Here is a 24,251-nt window from a genome sequence, read left to right on the forward strand (position 1 = left end):
CAAAGTCTTTTAGTGGAACCGCTCGATCTTAATTATAATTTGATTTTGTGATTGGGATACTAAAACCACGTCCACTTGAAACATGGCCGGCTTGGAACTAAAGTTGGCATTGCCCATTCCCATCACTTGCAGCTCCTTGACGTTACGCAACATGGAACCATGTTCTGTGGCATCTCGTTTACGCGGAAGTATGTTCTCTTCCCTGGAGCATTAGTCAAAAGAGTGCTTGGGGTTAATTAGATGTCAACCGTGTTTACAAGATGGACAAGCAGCAGTATGCATGCCTTGTCTGTTTCTAATTCATGCGTCGTATCCCTCAAAGCAGGTTGGCGAGCAGCACATGTGCAGGGGCAGACACTTTGCATCTGTTCTTAGCACAACCAACCATGCAGCGTACGCTGAATTCATCCTCAAGCCATTGAATTCTTGTTTCCAGGAAGGGGAATAGTATTCTCAGTGGAGATTCATGATCATCTGCAAGTCACATGCTATGGATTGATGTCGGTAAGAATGATATGATAAAGCGCGTGAGCAGGTGATGGAAGATGAAGCTGAGCTAAGTTGATAAGCCCGATGATGGTAAGAAGATGAAAAGGGCGCCCAAGGGTAGTGATAGAAGACGGAGAGCGTCATGAAGAAAGACGAAGAGGATGACATAGGATAATCGAGGAAGAAGATGGGAGTCGAAGAAAACAACAAAGAAGATACATCGATCGATGCATGAAGGATAAATGGGTTTAGTTTATTCTTCTTTGCAAATCGATCACACCGGAGGTGCATCAGATATATTCTTAAAACTGGGATGATGCTCCTCCCCATGTAAAAGCTAGCCAAGAGAGTAGACGGCACTCCAAAGCAATCCGTTTATACACTCGGGCAAAGGAAGACCTGATGGCCGGCTACAAGGAAGCTACAGTCGCCTGACGTGAAATATGGACGACGTAATCGGTCTTACGTACCCTGTTGGGTGTTGTTGCGTGGCGCCCATGAAAAGATGGGACAGATTTCCTCTCCGGTGAAACCGAGTCGACCGCAGACAGCCACCTGCAGTCGACTTCTGGCCTCTCACGGGGGCCGTCTTACCGTCGGGACCCACGCTAGTCATGCATCCAGTCTTGGATTTACGTGCCTCGACATTTATCGCCTCAATGCTTCGCCACCTAAACTTGGCATATATCTGTTGTCGTTCGCAACGCGACCTACGCGTCGATGTCAGGTTGCAATACCGCCATCGGTGTACTACTTCTACCAGCAAGATGATTCTGCTCCTTTCCTATTTGCTTCACACATCCTAAGAAAAACACTCTCTGATCGCATGCAACTTTCTTGCATCAGCTACTTGGAACTATTTTCTGCTATAAAGCTTTGATATACTGCAAAATTGTATTATCATATGAAACAATTTGTTCATCATGTTCTTTATAAAAAAAAGATAAAAATTAAAATGATCGATAATTCGACTTTCCTGAACCTGCAACTCTCCACCTCTCACGAAATCATCGTCACATCCCTCCCTCCGCCTCCCTACACCCTAATGGTTGCTACTTCCTCACCTTTACACCTCCTCCGAACAACCCCTCAGCTTTCTCCTTCACCCGAAACCTTGTCTTTTCCACCGTCTCCTGCGGACCGTACGTCATTCAATCTTCCCCTTCTTCGAGGATGATATCTTTAACTTTGCTGTCGGCTGTCCCAAGAGATCATGAACTTGTATTTCAAAAACTAAGGAGATTCGTTCTCAAGTCCAATGAAATTTGAGTAGATGTGTGCTTTCCAAGTGACTGTTCCCATCTAAAAAGCTGAACTAAGGAAAAGGGAAAAGAAATCCAATGACTATGCTTTCGAATCTAAAAAAAAATGAAGATCGACATCTTCGCACGTGAGTTTGATTGACATCTTGCAAAATATCGTAGTGATGCCTTTACCCCATTTTGGGTTTCTGGGTCACAGATTGAGGACTTCGACGATTGATCACGATGGCTCAACAACGGTAACTTTAAGCTCACACAAGAAGATGGTTAGCTAATTCTCAGCCTAAAGTAAGCGTTTCATTTATGTATTATTATTATTATTTTTTTCTTTTAGTTGTGCGTTTTTAAAATGAAAAAAATTACAAAATTTAATATTAAATCATAAGAAAAATAAAGTTTGAGGCGGTGAGGGGACACAAGAGGTACGGATCGGTGATTTGACCCCAGATGGGCAGGACTTAGGGTGGGGGGGCCCGGAACTCGGGTTGCTGCGTGAGTCACGGTGAAGGGGTTCGAATCCAGGGGCCCGGGTCGGCAGACTCGGCACGACCCGCTACGGTACCGTATCACAATACCATCTATATCTCGAAACGGTGGCACGAGTGCGAAGGCCCGCCCGCCCCCCAAATACACGGTGCAGAAAGGACAGAAACCCGATCGCCATCACATGGATGGCCACCCCCGATCCGATCTCCCCAACATTTCCTCCCATGACCGACCCTGCCCCTCATCCCCCATCCCAGCCTCTTCTTCTCCTGCTCGCTACCCTCATCACCTCCTTCCTTCATCGTTTCCTCGTAATTCTAATCTTTGATCTAAACCCTATTTCTACCACACCCAATTTTGTAGTGTTAGTAGCAGGTATAGGTAGATGGCCACCGCTGCCGCCACCGGCATCCACCTGCATGATCTGCCGGAGCCAATCCTGACGCACATCTTCTCGCTGGTGTGCGACGTCCGCAGCCGCAACGCCATGTCGCTCGCCTGCCGCCGGTGGCGCACCCTGGAGCGGACCACGCGCACGTCCCTCGTCCTCCGCGGCCACGTCCGCTCCCCCTTTCTCCTCCCCACCTGCTTCCCCGCCGTTGCTCACCTCGACCTCTCCCTTCTCTCGCCCTGGGGCCACCATCCCTTCCTCCTTCACCACCAGCAGCCCCCTCCACCGCCGCCGCCGCCGCAATTCTATCACCACAACCTCGCCGAGCAGGCCGTCCTTGTCGCCGCCCGCCTCGCCCAGACCTTCCCCCGCGTCTCCTCCCTCGCCATCTACGCTCGCGATCCCTCCGTCGTGGCCGCCCTCGCCCCGCTCTGGCCGGGCCTCCGCGCCGTGCGGCTCGTCCGCTGGCACCAGCGGCCCCCCGCCCTCCCCGTCGGCGCCGACCTTGCCCCGTTGCTCGCCGCCTGCCCTGCCTTGTCCACTCTCGATCTCTCCCAGTTCTACTGCTGGACGGAGGACGTTCCTCAGGCCCTTCAGGACCATCCCGTCGCCGCCGCCTCTCTCACCCGCCTCGACCTCCTCTGCCCGGCCTCCACAGAGGGTTTCTGCTCTTCCAAGCTGGCTGATATAGTTGCTGCCTGCCCCAACCTAACCCATCTTCTGGTCCCTTGCGTGTTCAACCCCCGGTGCATCGAGTTCGTCGGCGACGACGCCCTACTCATGCTCGCCACCGGCTGCCCTCGTCTCTCCCTTCTCCACCTCGTCGATCCTTCCACCCTCTCGCCCGCCCGCAGCGACTCCGAAGCCAAGGAAGACGCTGCGGTGACGGGCCCGGGCCTCGAGGAGCTCTTTGCCAAGCTTCCGCAGCTGGAGGATCTCGCTCTCGATCTCTGCCACAACGTCAGAGACGCCGGGCCTTCATTGGAAATGTTGAGCTACAAGTGCCCCAAGATCAAGTCGCTCAAGCTGGGGCAGTTCCACGGCGTCTGTAAGGGCGCTTGGCTGCACTTGGATGGCGTCTCCGTCTGCGGCCGCCTGGAGTCGCTGTGCATCAAGAATTCGGCTGATCTGTTCGACTCCGGCCTCGTGACAATTGCCCGTGGATGCAGGAGGCTATCCAGGTTAGAGATACACGGATGCCACAAGGTTACGGAGGCCGGGATAAGGAAACTCTCGAGCATCCTTCGATCCACGCTGGTGGATATCGCGATCTCCGGCTGCCAGCTTCTGGATGCCGCAAGGTCGCTGCGCGCGCTGGAACCGATCCGCGACCGGATCGAGCGCCTTCACATCGACTGCATCTGGGTGCTTCCCGAGCTGGATCAACTTCCCCAGACGCCAGAGAAGACGGCCGACGACTCGGATGTCGATCAGGTGGATGAGGAAATGTCCGACGAGTCAAGAAACAAGAAAAGTAGGCACTCGGACGGCAATGACGGCAGCAACGAGAGCAGCAGCTTCTGGTTTCGGACATGGGCGAATCTCCGGTGCCTCTCGCTCTGGGTTCCCGCGGGCGAGGTGCTAACGCCGTTGGGGGACGCAGGGCTGGAGAGCTGTCCGCAGCTGGAAGGTATCAGCATCAAGGTGGAGGGTGATTGCAGGACGTGCCCGAGACCGAGGCAGAGAGTGTTCGGATTGAGCTTCCTCGCTCGCTACCCTCGCCTGGTGAAGATGAAGCTGGACTGCGGGGAGGCGATCGGATACGCCCTGACTGCGCCCACGGGCCACATGGACCTGAGCTTGTGGGAGAGGTTTTACCTTCATGGAATAAGTGATCTGAGGCTTTACGAGCTCGACTACTGGCCGCCCCAAGACAAGGAGGTGAACCAGAGAAGCCTGTCGCTTCCGGCGACCGGACTGATCCAAGAGTGCCTCAGCTTGAGGAAACTGTTCATCCATGGCACCACCCACGAGCACTTCATGAGGTTCTTTCTCATGATGCCGGTGTTGCGGGATGTGCAGCTCAGGGAAGACTATTATCCGGCACCGGAGAATGATATGAGCACTGAGATGAGGGTAGACTCGTGCAGTCGCTTCGAGGAGGCCTTGAACAGCCGTCTAATTCCCGATTGATTAGAACACGAGACGAGGAAGGCGACAGGTTCACGTTGACTTACGCCCCTTTTCGATTTCATGCATGGACGTACGTGTGTACAGGTGCAGAGATGGACTGTAGTGTTGAAGTCCATGAGGGGATCGGATGAAAATTTTCGTGTTATGCTTTTGGAGTAATCAGAAGATGCAGTAATAATTAGCCAAAACACAAAAAGAACTTGCAGAATCTTTCTTATGGTTTTCACCAACCAATGCTCCAGTGGTTGATGAGATATTTTTTGCTTGTTTATATATATATATATAGGAGGAGGAGAAGGAGGAGGAGGATGGTACTGTTCTAACTCGGACCACCGGTTGATTGGTGTTTGTCATGAGTGAGACCTTTGGGCTAGAATCTCCTCGGAAGAAGGCTGGGCCAGCCTCCGACTGTGATGTAGATTTATCACTTGAACTAATCTTGCTGACGTGGGGATGTCTCTCGAACCCGTCAGAGTTTGTGGATACAACATTGGTCGATTGAAAAGTGATTCGGGGAGGGTTTACTTTAAAAACAACTTCTAAAATCAAATTATTATTATTATTATTATTATTATTATTATTTGATAAAATTTCGTAGTCATAAAGTTTAATAAGTAATTGTATTACTAAATCATCAATTACTATTAATTATTATAATTTTATTTTTAATTTTAAACATAATATATTTATTTGGCTTTAAATATCAAGGAGGATTACAACTCTTTTTAACAATCTCGTCAAACTATATTGATTAATTCATGACCATCCTTTAAACTATCATATTAACATTAATTCATCTCGTCTCCCAATTATATGTCTAGAGTATTACATAAACATTTTAGAAAGATATGATTAACACTTTGACTCTAACTATAATAAAAACTTCGATCTCAACTAAGACTCGTAAATTAAAATCATATCTAATCATAAAGCTTGATTTAATATTCCAGCAAAACTATAAGTTAAAAGTTTAATGTATCCTCTCACATAAACTCTCTCTCTCTCTCTCTCTCTGCATGTATCCATTACGTACAAGTGTTACAAATCGTTCTCGTAAGTCGATAGAAACTGTACCAAATTTAATGTTGGCCTCATTTATTTTTCTGATTGCCGCACATGGAATATCATCCATAAAATTCCCGATGAATAAGTCAACCAAAAAAAAATCTTTAATTGGGAATACCCAAAATCGTTCTTCAATTGTTTTCATACTAAACAACCGCACAATTTCTTTTTATTGGCGTCTATAAAGCAGTGTCCGGAGGATCTATGTTAGTTTGATAAATTCGAGAAAATCAAGCTTGTTATCTCCTATTAATTATAAATAAGGGTCTAGACTTTAAAGTCGGATGCACCACAAGAAAAACTTAATTTTTTATTTTGGGTTTAATTTCTATTAAGTCCACACATAGTTAAAATAGTTTAGGCTTATAGTTTGAGCTTTTCTTGTTTAGTAGTTTCAGGTATTTTATAACATAGGAACATTTTCCTAAGGCATTTGTAATTGTCCTTTTTATAGTAGAGTTTTACTCCTTTTCCGTCCGTGGACGTAGGTCAATTGATCGAACCACGTAAATCTGGTATCCTTGTCTCTTTTATTTTTCTGCTTTATTATCTTTATTAGGTTGTCAAATTACCCTTTGGTAAATTTTCTAAAGCTAGCTCTAACAAACTAGTATCAGAGCCTGATTTCAAGATCTTTTGGCAACGATGACAATAACAAAGATCATTGTCGAGAAATTCAATAAAAATATCAACTCCGGCATATGACAGCTCAAGATGGAGGTCATTTTGATTCAAGATGGAGTTGATTTGACACTACAGGGAGCTGAGAATATTCCAGATGATACGTCAAAAGAAGATCTTGCAGGTATGGATAAGAAGGCCCGATCAAACATTATTTTAAATTTCTCTGATGAGGTTTTACGGGAGGTAGCTACAGAGACTACGGCTAAAAGTATGTGGGACAAGCTTAAAGCCTTGTATATGAAGAGGACAATGCAGAATCATTTTTGCTTGAAGCAGAATTTGTATATGCTTCGAATGACTGAAGATATATCTATACTCTTATATCTTGATAAATTTGATTCCTTAGTTATGGATTTAGAGAATATAGATGCGAAAATTGATGACGAGGATAAGACCCTGTTACTTTTGTGTTCTCTTCCCCAATCCTTTAAGTATTTCCGTGATACTATGATTTATGAAAAAAAATAATTTTATATCAAAAAATTAAGTCTGCACTAAAATCTAAGGAGCAGATAGAGAGGGATATTACTGGGGAAACTAGAGGGAATCAAACTGAGGGTCTGGTTGTCAGGGGTAGAACGGATAAAAGAAAATTTGATAGTAGTAAATCTATATCTAAATCTAAACATAGAAATTTAGAGTGCATATATTATCATAAAATGGGATACATTAAGACTAATTGCTTTAAAGTAAAAAATAAATTAAAGCAAAAGGAAAAAATTATTGAGAAAACTACTGAGTCCACTAAAGCTAGTATAACAACTGATGAGAATGTTGGAAATATTTTCTTTGCTACTGATGACAAGACGAGGTCTAAAAATGAATAGATTTTAGATTCGAGTTGTTCTTATCACATGTGTCCCAATAGAGATTTGTTTTCTACATATGAATCTTGTAATGGTGGAATTATTTTGATGGAAAATAATACCGCGTGTAATGTTGTTGGTAGAGGCACAATTCGAAATAAAATGCATGATGGTATTGTGAGGACGCTCACTAATGTTAGATATGTTCATGATTTAGAAAAGAATCTCATCTCTTTAGGCACCCTAGAGGCTCTTGTGTGTAAATACGCAGTTGAAGGTGGAGTTATGAAAGTTTCTAGAAGTGCCCTTGTTGTTATGAAAGTTTGTAGGTCTGGTAACTTGTATATTTTGCAGGGAACTACTATCACAGGCTCGGTTGTAGTCTCGTCATCATCATTGTCTGATACTAACATCATCAAATTATGGCATATGCGTTTGGGTCATATGAGCGAAAAATATTTGAGCATATTGAGCAAAAGGGGTCTTCTTTGCGGACACAGTACTATGCCACTAGATTTCTATGAACATTGCATTTTTGGAAAGCAGAAAGAGTCAGATTCAATTCTCCGACAGTTTACAAAACGAAAGGTACTCTTGACTATATTTATTCAGACCTTTGGAGTCCAGCTCGTGTTCAGTCTAAGGGTGGTGCTAGGTATATGTTGACTTTCATTGATGATTATTTTAGAAAAGTTTGGTTTTATTTTCTGAAGTATAAAAATGATGTTTTTCTAACCTTTAAACAATGGAAGACTTTGATTGAGAAGCAAATAGGTAAACAAATTAAGCGACTTCGAACAGATAATTGCATGAAATTTTGTGAAGGTGACTTTGATGAATTCTACAAAAATGAAGGAATTGTTTGGCATCATACTATTAGGATGACGCCTCAGCAAAATGGTGTGGCGAAACATATGAACAGAATACTTTTGGAGAGAACATAGTGTATGATCTCAAATGCAGGGTTGACAAAGGACTTTTAGGCAGAGGGGATCAATATGGCCTATTACGTTATTAACCACGCTCCTTCTGCAGCACTTAATTTTAAAACTCCGAAGGAAGTTTGATCAGGTACTCCTGCTGATTACTCTGATTTAAAAATTTTTGGGTATCCAGCATACATGCATATAAATGAAGAAAAATTAGAGCCTTGGGCTAAAAAGTGTATTTTCCTTGGGTATGCTTCTGGGGTGATAGGATATAGATTATGGTGTTCTGATCCCAAATCCCTAAAACTTGTAATCAGTAAGGATGTTACTTTTGATGAATTATCTATGTTATCTTCCAAAGAGGAATCTACTAGTTGTACAAATGATAGTGCGCAGAAGCAGGTGGAGCTTGAGATTGGTAGTTCCGATTCTTTTCAATCGAACTCTTCTACTCAAAGAATGCCAATAGATGGTCTCGAGTCTACTGACGAAGATGATCCAGAGGAAAAGTAATATTTCATAGCCAAGGATAGACCACGAAGAGATATTCGACCACCACAAAGATATACAAATTTGTTGCATATGCTTTGTTTGTTGTAGAAGAAACAAGTGAAGTTGGTGAGCCTACTACCTATTTAGATGCAGTTTCTTGTGATAATTCTGCTAAGTGGTTGATTGCGATAAATGAAGAAATTCAATCTCTCCATCAGAATAGAACTTGGGATCTTGTGAAGTCGTCTTCAGGTAAGAAAATTGTTGGATGCAAATAGGTCTTAAAGGAAGGAAGGTATTCCAAGAAGATGCAAGGTATAAAGTATGATTGATTGCAAATGACTATAGTCAAGTACATGGTATTGATTTTAATTATGCATTTTCACCTGTTGTTAAACATAGCTCTATTCGTGTTTTGCTTGCTTTAGTTGCCATGTATGATTTGGAATTGGAGCAACTTGATGTCAATACAGCTTTCTTATATGGTGAACTCGAAGAACAAATTTACATGGAGCAACCTCATGGATTTGAAGTTAACGGTAAGGAAGACCATGTTTGCTTGTTAAAGAAATCCTTGTACAGATTGAAGCAGTTTCCAAGACAGTGGTATAAGAGGTTTGATTTTTTTTATGTTGGGTTATGATTACATGAGGAGCATGTATGATAACTGTGTCTACTTCCATAATTTAACTGATGGCTCTCTTGTGTATTTGTTGCTTTATGTTGATGACATGCTTATCGCAGCTAAGAATATGTCAGAAATTCACACTTTGAAAATGTAGTTGAGTAGTGAATTTGAAATGAAAGATTTGGGAGTAACAAAGAAAATTCTTGGCATGAAGATCAAAAGAGAACGAGGAGTTGGAAAATTATTTCTAACCCAGAAAAATTACCTAATAAAGTCTTAGAGAGGTTTGGCATGAAAAATGCTAAGCTAGTGAGTACTCCTCTTGCTAGCCAATTTCGTTATTTGCTGCTCAATCACCACAGTTAGTTGAAGAGGAAGAATATATGGTGTAAGTTTCATATTCATAGTATTATGTATGCAATGGTTTATACTCGTCCGGATATTTCACAAGCAGTCAATGTGGTTAGTAGATATATGTCTCGCCCGAGTAAAACATATATGTCTCGCCCGAGTAAAACATATTAGTAGGCTGTGAAGTAGATTCTCAGATACTTGCAAGGGACTTCAAATACTTATTTGAAGTTTGAAAAAAATCGTGACACTTTGGTTGGTTTCGTCGACTCTGATTATGCTACGGATCTTAATAAATGAATATCTTTGACATACTATGTTTTTTACGTTGGCAGTTATGTAGTTAGTTGGAAAGCTTCCTTACAATCTGTCGTGACTTTATCTACTACAGAAGCAGAATATATGGCAGTGACAGAGGCGATCAAAGAAGTTTTATGATTAAGAGGTTTGTTCGACGAATTATATATGTATCAAGGTGTTACTACAATTTACTGTAATAGTCAAAATACTATTCATTTGACTAAAGACCATATGTATAATGAGAGGACGAAATACATCGATGTGAAGTCTCATTTTATTTGAGATACCATTGCTGAGAGAAATGTCCTTGTTCAAAAAATTCATACGAAGGACAATCCAGTTGATATGCTTACGAAGCCTCTTTCGGTTTACAAGTTCAAGTAGTGCTTGGACTTGGTTGGTATTCATTGTTGGTAATTGCCCATTAAGGCTTTTGTGAAGAACGTGAAACAATTTTTGTTAATTGTCAATGTTGGGACATGCCAAGGTGGAGATTTATTAGTTTGGCAAGTCCCACATAGTCCTACATCGGGAAAATCAAGCTTGTTATATCTTATTATAACTATAAATAAGGACTTGGACTTTGAAGTCATATGCACGATAAGAAAAATCTAATTATTTGTTTTGGGTTTAATTTCTATTAAGTCTACACTTAGTTAATTTTTATGGCCTAAGAATAGATCAATTGATCGAATCAATTTCCTTGTCTTTATTATTTTTTCTGTTTTATTATCTTTACTATATTGCTAAATTACTTTTTGATAAATTACTTTATTAGATCGAGGCCAGCTCTAACAACATCTATCTCGTTCGTTACCCCAAGGATTGGGATTCATGTGAGGAGTCATGCGAGCCACGTTGTTCTGTTGCCGCCTTTGTTAGATGGTTCACATCCAAAGCCACTTCTCGCGGCAGTTTGTGCAGGGTGGAAAGATAGCAAGGCATCATCTTTTCCATCTCGTTCTTCCTCCTTGTTTTGATCTACAATTCAACTCTACTATTCTTGTTTGCATTCAACATAAATGAAGTATTGATAGGATGGGATGGATGGGATGGTTTTGATAGAATAGGGAGGCACCCTCAGCTTAATAAATATTCTTGATTCACTCCTTATATAAGACATGGAGAACAATATCAACGCCCTTAGTCTTCCCATCCACATACATTTTATATGTTGTGGTACTCAATCATATATATATATATATATATATATATATATATATATATATATATATATATATATATATATATATATATATAGCTATCATCATCATCATCATCAATTGGCCTGACGGCAGTTTAGCCTGATCTCCCCAGCGGACCCCAACAAGGGGCTGATGTTGCCCATCTTCACCATGGCCGCCGCGAAATCGGTGTTGAAGGCCCGACCATTGGAGCTGTACAACCGCACCAGTCCGTCCGCCGGCCCGTTGTTGAAGAGCTCCTGGTCGGAGTGAAGCAGCCCCCTTCGGGCCATCAAGTCCCGGTAGTAGCTGACGTCGAAGCGGTTTGGGCTCGTAGAGTCGAGCGGGGTCAAGTTGGAGTCGCCAACGCCAGCAGCAGCCGGGCAGATCCGCTTCCTGAACATAGCGAATCCCGGATCGACGTTGGAGTCGCCGTAGATGTGCGGCCGGAAGTTTATGCATCTTGCTGCGCCGACGGTGTGCGCGCCGGAGAGCGCGGTCAGGTCACGCAGGTCGAGGCCCTTGGCAGAGAACCTGGAGATGAGGTTGTTGATGCCGTCGGTGGCGGGCGGGAGATTGGCGTTCGCTGCGGCCATGCTCGCGGTCCTCGCGTCCCGACGGCCCAACAGCACCGTCCACGATGGCCCTCCGAGCTGCATGGCGTCCAACGCGTGTCAGTATCAGGCGATTATAACCGATGGGGGCTGTACCAGGCAGCGAAGCACGGGTGCAGTGCCAACCAGGGTCACGGCGTCACGCGAAGCGAGCGCGAGGATGTCGGCGCAGGAGACCGTCGACCGGCATGCCGCCTCCACGCGGGATTTGATGGCGTCGATGACTTGGTAGCCGCGGAGGGAGTTGGCATTTCCCGCCGCGTTCTTCTCGCCGATCATGGTCGGCGTGTCGTCGAGGAGGACGGATGCATCGCAGCCCTGAGGCGGGGATGAATTCAGACACCGTCAGCTTAGCAACTCAAACTGTGCCAAGAAATTATTATTTATTATTTTAGAAGAAGAAACTGTTAATATTAATCAACTAAACCGTACCCACATTGATCCAATCAGCGTAATATACATACGGGTGACGAGACACAACTATTCGATCTAATTTCACTAGCTGTTCTACCCAGATTCTTTGAGATCTATCTTTTCTCGATGGTTGGATGGATATATGTTCAGAACACAATAAACAGTCCCGTAGAGTCTCCATCGTACCTTTGCCTCCCATCTTCCAGTGGGAATCCACTTAAATAAAGTGAAGAGACAGATCTACGTTTAGATTCTTTGTGTCTAAAACTTTCGGAGGATATCTATCGACATAGATAGTACTTTCTATTGTCTGTTTCCTATTCGCTGATTTCTCTCTTCACTTAAACTGCTTTACTAATAATCGATTACCTTAGTATGAATCTATCTGTTCTACCAAAAAAAAAAAAAGGGAAAACATGAACATTATTGACCATCAAACCAATCATTGTATGAATGTTACATATATTTTTTATTCTATGAAGTAATAATCAATGTCGACAATTATTAGACTATTAATATTCGCTTTCATGAGGTGGACTTGTCTCTGCATTATAAACTCATGCACGTGAAAGAAAGGGAGAGGCCACCCACGCGCCCGCCATGAGAAGCCTCATCGATACGACACCCACCCCTTTGGTCGTCCCGTCGAGACATACACAGAGTGTCTAATATCTCAAATAGGAACAATCGATTCAAACCAAATCAACTTCTTGATTCAAACCAAGTCGGATGTAATCAAACAAACAAGCATATGGTAGCCGATCTGGAGAAGCCAAACAACAATCCTTTAATGATATGCAATACAAAAAGTTAGCCCCGGTTTCTCTGAGGTGCAAACAAATTGACTCTAACAGTATGCAACACCTTATAGGTAATAGATAACATTTATGCCCTCTAACAAAGCAACACTTTTGCTTCGGAGTTAGTATATGTAGTGTGTTGAGGGTTGTATATAAATGAATAAATAAAATCATAGCCTCAAAGCAATCACCAAAACCTCGTAAAATGGCTTATGACGATGCTTACTATCGTGTGAAAAATGAGGACCAAGTAGCGGAAGCATATCATTCATGGAAGCTCATAAAGAAAAGAGGTCACAATGGTTCTTATTAGCTTTCAGTGGGTTCACCTAAACTGCACCGCTTGCCCAATCAAAACTCACCACCACGCCACATCTAAGGCGGCTGCAGTTTCGTGCATGGGAAAAGGTTACAAGTAAATTGGATTCGGAGAATAAAGAGGGCAGTCAGCGGTTCTGAGCATGAACTCGAAAGTACTCTCGTACGGATCACCGGAGCAAACTTTACCCGTAAAACCAGAAGGACAAACAAAAAAGAAGAGTAGAGAGACAGAAAGGAAAGGAAGAGATAGATTCTCACGTTCACAAAGCAGTCGTGGAAGAAGAGGCGAATGATGGAGGCGCCCATCCTTGGTTCCTGCCTCACCACCTGCGCCATGGCTGATCCCACGATGGTCTGCAGGTTGGGGCACGTCCTGGCATAGAACGCGGGCGACAGCTGCGCATAAGCGGCGGAGGCCAGCAGAGAAAGGATGGTGGCTGCCAGGAATCCATAAGTAACGGAAGCCATGCTAGGAGAAATTCAGATGGAACCGGAAGAAGCTATATGTATGAATTCACACTGTGGAAACGCAAGGATATATAGCCTTTAGTATTCATATATATATATATATATATATATATATATATATATATACAGATAGATGGAGATGATGGAGCTTCTAATCTTGGGATGTGGGGATGGAGGCAGTCTTGGATCCCAAAACTCTCTCTTATGTCTCTCACATAACCATAAAAAATGAATGCGAGCAAACTCAAAATAATGTTGTGTCCATGTCGTACAGCTAGCTATAAACGGCAACGAGAAGCTTGGGGGACGTGACAATTGTGTCGCTGTCGAGCTTGCTTGTGTGCTTTGCTTCGCGATGAGGCTTGTGGGAATATTATTTTCTTTAGGCGTTTCTCGATTTTGTTGGATTCCAATAGGACCACCGGTGGGGACAATTACCATTCACCGGGCCAGAAAGATACCCTGTGACTCTCTCTTCTGCTACTGCTGCTATCTCACAGTCACATCGATCAACTGTATCCTTTGCTCCATTCGTATTTAGCATTATTATTTGGATGCCTACCTTTGTCCCCAACAAAAACAAAACTGAGAGGCATTTTAGATACTTCGATTGTAAGAGAAGATTGACACACTCCTACTGATACCAAATTTACCGATTGTCATCGAGTCATGTATAAAAAGAGAAATATATATTTTTTTTCATTATAGTAAAGAAGACAATAACAAATTTCTTTCTCTTCGTTTATGAGGAGAAAGACAATCACAAACTTCTTTCTCTCCCTTTATGATAAGGAAGATAATTTTAAACTCCCTTCTCTTACAAGAAAAGATATCATAAATTTTTTTATTTCTTTAATATATAAAAATATATCCCAAGTAAAAAAAAAACGATACTAACTCATTTTGAAATGCTTAAACCCATATTTAGAGACCTCATATGCTAACTTAAGCATCAGATGAATCAAGATGGGAAAACCCCTCGCTACTGATCGCTTATGTAGGATTTCAACACATTTAAGGAGTTCCTTAAGACGACCTAAAGCCCCATTTAGTAAGTAAGTCGTATCTCGGGATGATCGCAGGACCATCATTGTGAGCTGGTAACACTTCAGAAGTTCACCTATCATCTCAGTTCCTTGCTCGAGTCACTTTCTCACTATGGAGCGAACCCCTCGGACAGAGTTTTATCTTTGAGATCAAATCATGTCGTATTGACTCCCCGGTAACGACACCAACACAACAATATTTTAACTTAAAGACAAAATATGACTTATCAGTTAACAACGTATGTCACTATAAATACTAATAACAATATAAGAAGCCAACCTATTAGAATATATACTTTGCGCCGAGTAATAAAATTTAGCGATTAATGAAGTGGTTCTTTATGTCTGCTCAAAGATTATCCAAATAAACACCACCTCAGTTTCATTCATCTACTCAAATTTGACGCCATCAATGGCCTTCCTGAGTTCAAACCGTCGGCAGGGGGCTGGTGTTCCCCATCTTCACCATGGCTGTGGCATAATGTTTATAGAGTACGGCGACGTTGGTGGTGTACACCCAAACCAAGGCATCCTACGAGGCACTGTTGAAGAGCTCCTGGTGGGAGTGGAGGAGCCCACGGCGAGAGGGGATTCTGGCGGTAGTCGTTGGCAAAACGGTATGGGGTTTGGAGATCCGGAGGAGCCAAGTTGCTGTCGCCGCCGAATGGTGGACAGCTTTGCTTGCGTAAGGCGGCCAAGTTAGCATCCATGTTGGAGTCCTGGTAGAGGCGATCGCGGAAGGTGAAGCAGTGGGCGAGAGCTACGGTATGTGGCCCCGAGAGCGCAGTCAATGTCCTGCGGACTGAGGCCCTTGGAAGCGAACATGGAAATAAGGGCGGAGAGGCAGAGGCTGGACGATGATGGCCGTGGGAGTTCGTCATCTGCATTCTGGCTTGTCGTCCTCGAATCCCTGCGGCCCAACACAACCTGCCAATTTGGTCCTCCAAGCTACATGCATGGAATTGTAGTATACATAGTGGAAGGGCTTCATGAAACGAAACGAAGATATAGGTTTGCTGGACGCTGAACCAAGTCACTGCATCTCGTGCTGCTATGGCCAAGATAGGTATCCGCGCGTGACACGGTTGCTTTGCAAGCCGCCGCGTCCACTTGGTTCTTGATAGCGTCTATGACCTCGAATCCACGCACAGAGTTGTTGTTTGCAATGGCATTCTTTTCACCATTTGACGGACCATCAAGAAGAATCGACGCATCGCAGCCCCGATGACTCCAAGACACACAACTTCAGACAACGAACAACTGGTATCGGTTGACTCGCAGAGTGCGTCGAGGATTATTTTTCATGGTAGCTTGAAAATATTGCTCCAGACACTCAATGGTCATGAATAATTGGATGAATTGAATGATTGAAAAGACCACCATTCTCCACCGACCAAAAGAACCGAGACAAACTGAACATAAAAGCTTGGACGAGGATTGGGGGATGCTTCTTCTTCTTCTTCTTCTTCTTCTTCAAACAACGGATAATAAAAAGAAAGACCAGACACGGCAACATCTGGTCTGTACAATCGAAAAATTCACATAGGCAACTGAGGAGTCTGTCATGTAACAAAAATGGTTACTAGCGAGACCTTCATGCAGCTTCTAGATCAACATGGCACCAAAATACTACCAAGCAATATGGTAGTGAGTCCACTGGATGGAAAATCTTTGATGAGCAAGGCACTGGGTTGATATAAGTTGACTGAAGCTCCAAATAAACCAAAAAATATTTGCCACCAACAGAATTTAATCAAAAAACCCTACTGGCGCATATCTGATAGCACCAATAACAAGACAAAGAGAAGCCTTAGCTCATTCTCTGGGCAGCTTCCTTTGCTAGCAACTTCTCCCTAGACTTGGATTTTGCCTGAGATTTGGAACCCATAACTCCACCACCCCACTTCCTTCTGATCTCATCGAACTTGTCATTGAAGTTGGCCTAAAAGTCGAGTTGCAGTCAGTATAGGAAAATTCCCAAGTTTCAACAGAGAAAATCACATTACTGTTGGTTCTAATATTCACCTTAATGGCCTCCAGGATTTTGCTGAATTCCAATTTGTCCTCGTTCTTCACAGTGGTTAGACACAAGACTGATGCTGTTTTCTTATGGACGATCTATCAGGTTTTCAAATTTACACAAAAAAATGACATGTCAACCACATGACAGTGCTTCAATTTCAAATTTTAGCAAAATGCCAATGACAGATAGGGAACAAACCGCTCCCAAACGGGCTTTTCCTTTGACAATACAATAGGGTATCTCCATCTTCCTGCACAGAGCGGGTAGCCAAACCACAAGCTCGATTGGGTCAACATCATGAGCAATAACCACCAACTGTGCCTTGTTCTACAAGGAGGGTGCATCAAGAAGTAATTTGACAATTTACGCTAGTAAAATGTTCTTATTTCTTTCCTAAGAGATTTAAATTTTATTGGTCTGTGGCATTAGGGAAGTAAAATTATGCACATATGATCTGCAAGCATTAACACAAAGAGGGGGAAAAACATTTACAAACCTGTTCAATAAGGTAAGTGACATGATTGAGCCCATACTTAACAACAATGGGCTTCTTAACTTCAACAGTTTTCCCTTCAGCCTCAGCTTGCGCCCTCTTCAGCAGCCTTTCCTTCTTTGCAACTCGGTCTTCAGGCCTGTATTTGAGAAGCATCTTGAAGAGATTTGTAGCTGCAAAAATATTTTATAGACAGATTAGTCAGTAGGATATAAATAGTACACACTTCTTTTGGAATAAATCATTGCATTGAACAATCAAGACTAACTTAAAAGGACTATTAGGAATTTGAGAAACATGCCATTAAAACAGATGACAACTTCTCAACCTAAGTCAATACATACAAAGAAAGAACCCAGAAAATTAAGGGAATCTATAATTATCACAACATCAATGAAATGCATCTGCTTGCTGACACATAGATATCATATAAATACAGCCTAAGAGTGAAGCAGCAATATATTGGCATATAGACAAGAAAAGTACAGGTTACAGACACCGGCTCCACCATAAACATTTTGTTGTCTATTACGAACAAATAAGAACACATTTATCTTATCATGAAGCTATCCATCATTTCAGAAATCTACAATGTCCAGTCCACTGCCTCCTCCCTACCTTAAAGACAACTCTGCCATATCCAAACGCTATCAGACTCTTGAAAAGAACCACATGCTGGAAAGCAGCAAGAACTGATAGAACTCAATTGGCATCTGGCTGTCACATGTTAATATTGCTAATCAATCCAACTGATTACAACTAAATAAAGTTGGTCAAAAACAATTGGAAGTGACTTGTCTTTTTATATTACTAGAATCAAATTGTCCATCAAAATCTACTGGTCCTTCAAGATCTACCATTTTAGAGCTACATGCCATTCGATTGATCCCGATAACTCTATCTAGGACACCAAGAACATTATAAAAAAGAAAGAGGTAGCATGGCATAACTTCATAGTCATCTCACTTCTCTCTTTTTCCAAGGAGAATCTAAGTTCCATAAGGACTCTACTAAATAAACAATTTGAGCAGATGAATAGAGACTTTAAGTGTGCCAATTGATCACTAACTTTATAATGTTCAAATATCCTAAATAAACAATATCACTCGTCATCTAACACCACATTTAATTACTAATTATAACAAAAACCATAATTATTGTGTCTTGAGAAAATTCTTATGCTAAAACAAATTCACTACAACTATACCTTGCTGCAAAAAAAAGCTGAAATTAAATGCCAATTTCCTTCTACAGTTTTTGCAAAGCTAACTTAATGTGGAGGTTAGCAAATAACAAGTTCCGGAATGTTCTATGCTTCCCTTTCATTTCCGGCAAAACACTGTGGGCCTCCTTCCATGGTTGCACAGTTAATTGAGTTACGAAAAGCTTTGCTATTTGTGACACCCAAAATGACCCTCCCTCTATGATTGTGTAAATCACTGATAAAAGACTTCAATAATTTTTCATTTTACATACTAGCATCTAAACCTTATATTTGCAAGCATATTAAAGAAAACCACTTAGACCCTGAAAATCCAAATATTAGATTTTTTATTTTATTGCATTGAATTGTCAAGGAAGAGATGGAGAACAATAGATAGCTAAATATAGATCATATTTAATTGTTAAAGAAACGACACAGGATAAGCAATGTGAATTGATCTCATGCAATCCTTAGAAGGATAATAAGGACTTGAGACAAACTTATGGAAACAATAAGACAAATCCATTGACTACCTAAACTACAAACAAATTGAACAGAAAATCCACCTCCAAGAACATTAAGCTGAGAGAAAATGACGAAATAACATAAATTTGAACATTTCCATGAATGTTTAAGCAATCAACCAATCCACCATCCACAAAGTGAGCACAGCACAAAAAACCAAACAGACAACAAGCAGGAAGTTCCACTGGTATCTACTATCAAATTAACTGATTACTTGTCAGTTCCTAATTAAGGGCAGCAACATAACACACATGAATAAATATATATATATATATATGAACCCTACGCTACCAGCAAAAAAGTACAATAATTATGCTTGCGTGAACCTACTAAGAAAATTTGATATAGGTTAACAGGTAAAAGGAATAGATATTTTCAATCACCAAGATTCTTGTCCAAAGTCCGAGTGAACTGGTGCAGAGCCGGAGGAACCTTCAATCGCTGCTTCAATATTCTCCTCTGTCTCTGAATGCGGACCACCTTCGGCCATTTCACAAACCGATGAAGATCCCTCTTAGGCGGCAATGCCCCTCCGATTCCGAACTGCTTCGGGCGCTTCTCGAACAAAGGGTTCACAACCTTCTCCTGAGATCCAAGCACCGACGAAGCCACAAAATGTAAAACTCGAGAAACGAAATCCAAATACTACTATGAATCTACAAACACAGGACTGACAGATTACCGGTTTCTTCTTTGCCGGTACGGGCGCTTTCCCACCTCTCTTTGGGCCCTGGAAGACAAATCACGTACTACATAAATAAAACGCGTAGAAGTAAGATTAAAATCGAAACAGATACTGATAAGAAAAGGGAATTTGCAGCACGATGAAAGGTGAATCTCGATCGAGTTTTTCATTGATCTGCACGGCCTATAGATCGAATTCTTTGAAGGGGGATAACGGAAAGAACCGGATTTAGCCTACCATTTCTCGGCGCGGGCGTTAGGGTTTAGTGTGCGGAGACGGCGCAGTAGAACCAGCGGAAGCGGCCGACCGTCCGGAGATTCCACCTCTTATATAGGGGGCCCAGCTCTTGCACAACATTATATCAGAGCATGTGCTTTGCACGTGCCATCTTTGTTTTCTTATACCTTCACAAAAATATTATAATTTTAATAAAAACATATTATAATATATGTCAACTTTGCTTGCATGCTCTTCTTACTCGTAAATTCATTATAACCTCAATCGGGAATGGTAAGTTATTTTATGTTGAATTTTAAATCTATATTTTTATAAATATATTAAAATATATTATAACTCACATATTAGCAAAACAGATTCACCTATGGACCGATTTAATGCAAAGTACGAGAGTTGTATTATAGGGAAAAACAAAAGGGAAACACCAACCGTAAAAATCTCAAAATGTCGAGAAAATTAGGATAATTTGATTAACTTTTTTATTGAATTAATTTGATTAATGAGGATAAATTAGTCGACAAAGTTGATCGGTATTACGGTACCAAGGACAACAAAGCTCATTTTTTAGTATAGATGATGTGTTTTTCTATTTTTTATATTTAATTTGAGAAAAAAAATCATCCAGACATATGCTCAAGGTTTTTTTAATGAGATTACTATTTACTATCTTATTTTTTTTTAATAATTTTTCAAGATTATCTTTTTATAAATGAACATAAATACCATATGATTCCTTTTTTTTTTCTCTTTTTCTTTCTCCTCCTCTTCGGAAGAACAATTATCAAGAAGGTAATGAATAGGGCTGACAGGCATTGAGTGACAATAAAATACATGTTGAGAGGTAATAATCGATAACAATAAGCACAAGTTAGGAGATTATGATCGACGAGGAGCACGAGTTATGGGGCAACAGAAAGTATAGGTTTGAAGGGGGTGATCGATGATAAGGAGTGTGAATTAAAGAGCAATGATCGATGATAGGTAGCACAGGTTATGGGGCGATAATTGACAACAAGAAGTATAGATTAAGAGAATATTGACGGCAGCAAAGTGCACAAAATCACAAGAGACAAGGGTTGTGGAGAAGGATAAAATCAAAATGAGTTAGCTTAGAAGTAGTAAAGTATTATTTTATTAATATTTTAGGAGATTATGAATAGTAAAAGATTATCAATAGTAGGCCTTTTTTAATTAGTAGGATTATAAATAGTATGCTTTTTTTAATCAAAAAGATTTTTTAAAAATATTTTTAGCTAACTTTAAGTATATGATAAATGACAATGACATGAAACACTTAAAAAAATAAATAAATAAATAAAGAAGAAGATATAGGAGTACTACCATTTATCTAGCAAGTGATTTTAAATGAAAATGCTACTTCAAATGGTTATATGAAACTAATACATTAAGAGAATCTTGATTGTTCTTAAAGGATACTTAGGAAGGAAAAGTATATTCTCATATATAAAAAATTATAGTTGTTATTAAAGGATATTTATGAAAAATGTTGTAAATTCTCCTATTAGATGACAAATCAGAAAAAGAGTATCATGCAGAATTAAAAGTAGATAAAGATTCAATTGAATTTTATGAAGAAAAAAATTTAGTCACACTTGCTAAGTTTATGAAACAATAACTATGACATGTTTGGAGGGAAAGCTACAAAAGCAGTTGATAACATTGATAGTAGATAATTTTATTTTTATTGAAAGCATAACTTGTTTTATCTTCTGTATAAATTGTTGAAACCTTACCATCCGAATGAGATATTTTCTAACCTGCACAACATTTACTTCAATCATCTAAATAGTAACTAGTATCATTGCGATGTGATCTAGATTTCCAATGTGTAACCTATACTCCTACTAGCTGTCTTCCATTTCTTAAAATGTGGTGTCCTTCCTGCAATGGTCACTGCCTTTATTAAATTTATTAGATAAGAAAAAGTGGAGAAGATTGCTTTTAGAAGCAAATATATATTTGGGACACCAAATCGACCCAAAGACAATCGATCATATAAGTTTCAATATTTTTGGTCCAATAAAAAGTGGTTCCAAGTTGTCCACCACACCAGAGTGGTAAAGTGTGTGTTGGACTAGACCTTCACACTGGATAGAAACAGTGAGATATCACAAGGCCTTAAAAAGAAGGAGATTGGGTTGTATATGATTTTAGATATTCGAAGAGGTATAGCTTTGGTTGTCTCTAAAAGAAATAAAAGAATTGTTAGCCTTAGAGTAGGTGAAGCGTAGGTCCAAATGCATGCAAAGGGACAGTGAGGCTTATGCTTTCCTGACATGGAGATAAGGAGATAATCCCATCTTGCGAAAGCTTGTTCTACAATCAAAGTTGCTTTGGTGTGAAGCTATGATTCCTTAATGCCTATTTTATGGTACATGACATGATTATTCTACCCTTGTAAATGCTAGCTCAGTTGCATAGAAAGCTAGTTGTAATGGTGCGAAGAGTGTTTTTGAATCAAACTTATTTGAATCAAGCGTTGTGATAGTTATATTTGTCACCCATGCTTTTTCTGTGTCTTCTATTATCTGCTCTTGTCTGGATTAGATTAGATTAGATTAGATTAGATTCCCAATAAAGTTACTTTGCTTTATTTAATTCTAAGTTTAACACCTAATCTCAGTCAGGGTTGTGCTGTGCATGATAACATTCGAAAGAAAGAAAACTGTATGAGGTGTTCACGAAATGGAAAGGAGAAAGAAACCTCATCACATAGAAATCACTACTACAAGCAACTACTTTATTCTGCATCGATCCCGAGAAGTAGGTGGGGCGGCGGACACAAGATGGAATAGTAGAATCAAGAATGAAGAGAACAACTCATGAGATGGCAATTCAGCCACCCCACAAAAAATAATACAAATCATCATCAGTTCCACTTTCTGCAGTTCAGTCTGACCTCCCCGTTGGATCCTGTCAGAGGTCTGATGTTGCCCATCCTTATCATCGCCGACGAAAAATCATTGAAGAAAGCCGTTTGATTCAAGCTGTACGACCGTACGAAGAAATCGAAGGATCCGCCATTGAGGAGCTCCTGGTCCGAGTGGAGAAGGCCTCGCCGGGCCACGAGGTTCTGGTAATACTTGTTGTCGAAAACCGTGGGGCTCTGCACGTCGAGCGAAGCTAAGTTGTTGCCACCGAGAGGCGGGCAGGTTTGCCTGCGGATGCTGGCGAAGCTGGGGTCCACGTTGCTGTCACCGTAGATGCGTGGGCGGAAGCTGCTGCAGCGTGCTTGACCTATAGTGTGTGCTCCCGAGAGTGCGATCATGTCCCGAGTGCCGAGTCCTTTGGCCGCGAACGAAGAGACGAGGTTGGTGAAGCTCTCACCGGACGGTGGAAGGTTCAAGGTGGCCGCTTGCCAGCTCGCCGTCCTGGCATCCCTGCGCCCCAGATATACCGCCCAGTATGGCCCTCCAAGCTGCAAATTAAGTAAGCACCACCGCGACACATATATGTCTCAGTACTTGGAGTAGTGTTTACCGAATGGAGGTGATCGATGCATGCATGCATCTGATCGATGATACTAACCAACGCGACGCTATCTCGAGCTGCGAGAGCTAAGATGTCGGCACAAGACACAGTTGCCCGGCAACGCGATTCGACGCGTGCCTTGATGACATCTATAACTTGGAAGCCACGGAGAGAATTCATATTCGGGGGCGCGTTCTTTTCGCCAACAAAGAACGGTGTGTCATCCAGGAGGACCGACGCATAGCAGCCCTGAGGAGGATGGGAACATTAAACACGCATTTACATGTACGGCGAGTGACTGGCTCAACAAACAAGCAACTAGTTGAGAGGAACAGGGGTGCCGTGTCCGGACATTTACGAAACAGTCGTGAAAGAAGAGGCGAAGGATGGAAGCTCCCAACGTGGGATCATCTCGGAGCGCCTGTTGCACGATGGCACGAATCAGAGGTTGCAAGCCGGGGCAGCTACTCGAATAGAATTTATGAGACAACCGCTGCCCACGGACGGCGGAAGCAGCAAGCAGAAAGAGAAGGAGAACGAGGGAAGACTTGGAGAGGAACGCCATGGCGTTCGATGGTTCTTCAATTTTGAGGGAACAGATGGTTGTGGCAGAAGCTTATAGCTTGCAGACACACAAAAGAACCTCCCACTGCGGTGTGACATATGCAAAAAGAGCATTTCTGTGGCCTCACATGCTTGAGAGTATACATAACATATATATTACATGCT

General features: G+C 41.8%; 4 protein-coding genes across 4 annotated transcripts; 1 reads left to right on the plus strand and 3 right to left on the minus strand.

Annotated features, from left to right (window-relative positions):
* The first annotated feature begins 2,360 nt into the window (after window positions 1–2,360).
* Window positions 2,361–4,987, plus strand: LOC135616354 (F-box/LRR-repeat MAX2 homolog). The gene has a single exon (XM_065115542.1). The coding sequence runs from the start codon at window positions 2,623–2,625 to the stop codon at window positions 4,759–4,761; it is 2,139 nt and encodes a 712-aa protein (XP_064971614.1). The 5' UTR covers window positions 2,361–2,622; the 3' UTR covers window positions 4,762–4,987.
* A 6,278-nt stretch (window positions 4,988–11,265) lies between these two features.
* Window positions 11,266–13,899, minus strand: LOC135616361 (peroxidase P7-like). The gene is made up of 3 exons (XM_065115550.1): window positions 13,608–13,899; window positions 11,941–12,132; window positions 11,266–11,853 (listed from the first exon to the last, which is right to left on the minus strand). Exons 1-3 carry the CDS (start codon window positions 13,815–13,817, stop codon window positions 11,296–11,298), a joined length of 960 nt encoding a protein of 319 aa, XP_064971622.1. The 5' UTR covers window positions 13,818–13,899; the 3' UTR covers window positions 11,266–11,295.
* A 2,580-nt stretch (window positions 13,900–16,479) lies between these two features.
* On the minus strand, window positions 16,480–20,112 carry LOC135616379 (large ribosomal subunit protein eL8y-like). Its single transcript, XM_065115568.1, has 7 exons — window positions 20,031–20,112; window positions 19,791–19,838; window positions 19,492–19,693; window positions 17,383–17,552; window positions 17,085–17,213; window positions 16,889–16,981; window positions 16,480–16,805 (listed from the first exon to the last, which is right to left on the minus strand). The coding sequence occupies exons 1-7, from the start codon at window positions 20,031–20,033 to the stop codon at window positions 16,674–16,676; spliced, it is 777 nt and encodes a 258-aa protein (XP_064971640.1). The 5' UTR covers window positions 20,034–20,112; the 3' UTR covers window positions 16,480–16,673.
* Window positions 20,113–22,744: 2,632 nt separating this feature from the next.
* On the minus strand, window positions 22,745–24,210 carry LOC135616369 (peroxidase P7-like). Its single transcript, XM_065115558.1, has 3 exons — window positions 23,875–24,210; window positions 23,580–23,771; window positions 22,745–23,469 (listed from the first exon to the last, which is right to left on the minus strand). Exons 1-3 carry the CDS (start codon window positions 24,085–24,087, stop codon window positions 22,921–22,923), a joined length of 954 nt encoding a protein of 317 aa, XP_064971630.1. The 5' UTR covers window positions 24,088–24,210; the 3' UTR covers window positions 22,745–22,920.
* Window positions 24,211–24,251: the final 41 nt, after the last annotated feature.

Source organism: Musa acuminata, chromosome BXJ1-3, assembly GCF_036884655.1.
Source record: "Musa acuminata AAA Group cultivar baxijiao chromosome BXJ1-3, Cavendish_Baxijiao_AAA, whole genome shotgun sequence".
NCBI lineage: Eukaryota > Viridiplantae > Streptophyta > Magnoliopsida > Zingiberales > Musaceae > Musa > Musa acuminata.

What these genes read in the sequence shown, in the direction of transcription:
- LOC135616354 (XM_065115542.1), top strand. Translation starts at nt 2,623, where the DNA reads ATGGCCACCGCTGCCGCCACCGGCATCCACCTGCATGATCTGCCGGAG.
- LOC135616361 (XM_065115550.1), bottom strand. Translation starts at nt 13,817, where the DNA reads ATGGCTTCCGTTACTTATGGATTCCTGGCAGCCACCATCCTTTCTCTG. An exon ending in TCCACGACTGCTTTGTGAAC is followed by an intron (nt 12,133 to 13,607) that starts GTGAGAATCTAT and finishes TCCCCGCCTCAG; the next exon opens with GGCTGCGATGCATCCGTCCT. An exon ending in CGCGTGACGCCGTGACCCTG is followed by an intron (nt 11,854 to 11,940) that starts GTTGGCACTGCA and finishes GACGCCATGCAG; the next exon opens with CTCGGAGGGCCATCGTGGAC.
- LOC135616379 (XM_065115568.1), bottom strand. An exon ending in GACTTTGGACAAGAATCTTG is followed by an intron (nt 17,553 to 19,491) that starts GTGATTGAAAAT and finishes ATATTTTTGCAG; the next exon opens with CTACAAATCTCTTCAAGATG. An exon ending in TCACTTACCTTATTGAACAG is followed by an intron (nt 17,214 to 17,382) that starts GTTTGTAAATGT and finishes CCCTCCTTGTAG; the next exon opens with AACAAGGCACAGTTGGTGGT.
- LOC135616369 (XM_065115558.1), bottom strand. Translation starts at nt 24,087, where the DNA reads ATGGCGTTCCTCTCCAAGTCTTCCCTCGTTCTCCTTCTCTTTCTGCTT. An exon ending in TTCACGACTGTTTCGTAAAT is followed by an intron (nt 23,772 to 23,874) that starts GTCCGGACACGG and finishes CATCCTCCTCAG; the next exon opens with GGCTGCTATGCGTCGGTCCT. An exon ending in CTCGAGATAGCGTCGCGTTG is followed by an intron (nt 23,470 to 23,579) that starts GTTAGTATCATC and finishes CTTAATTTGCAG; the next exon opens with CTTGGAGGGCCATACTGGGC.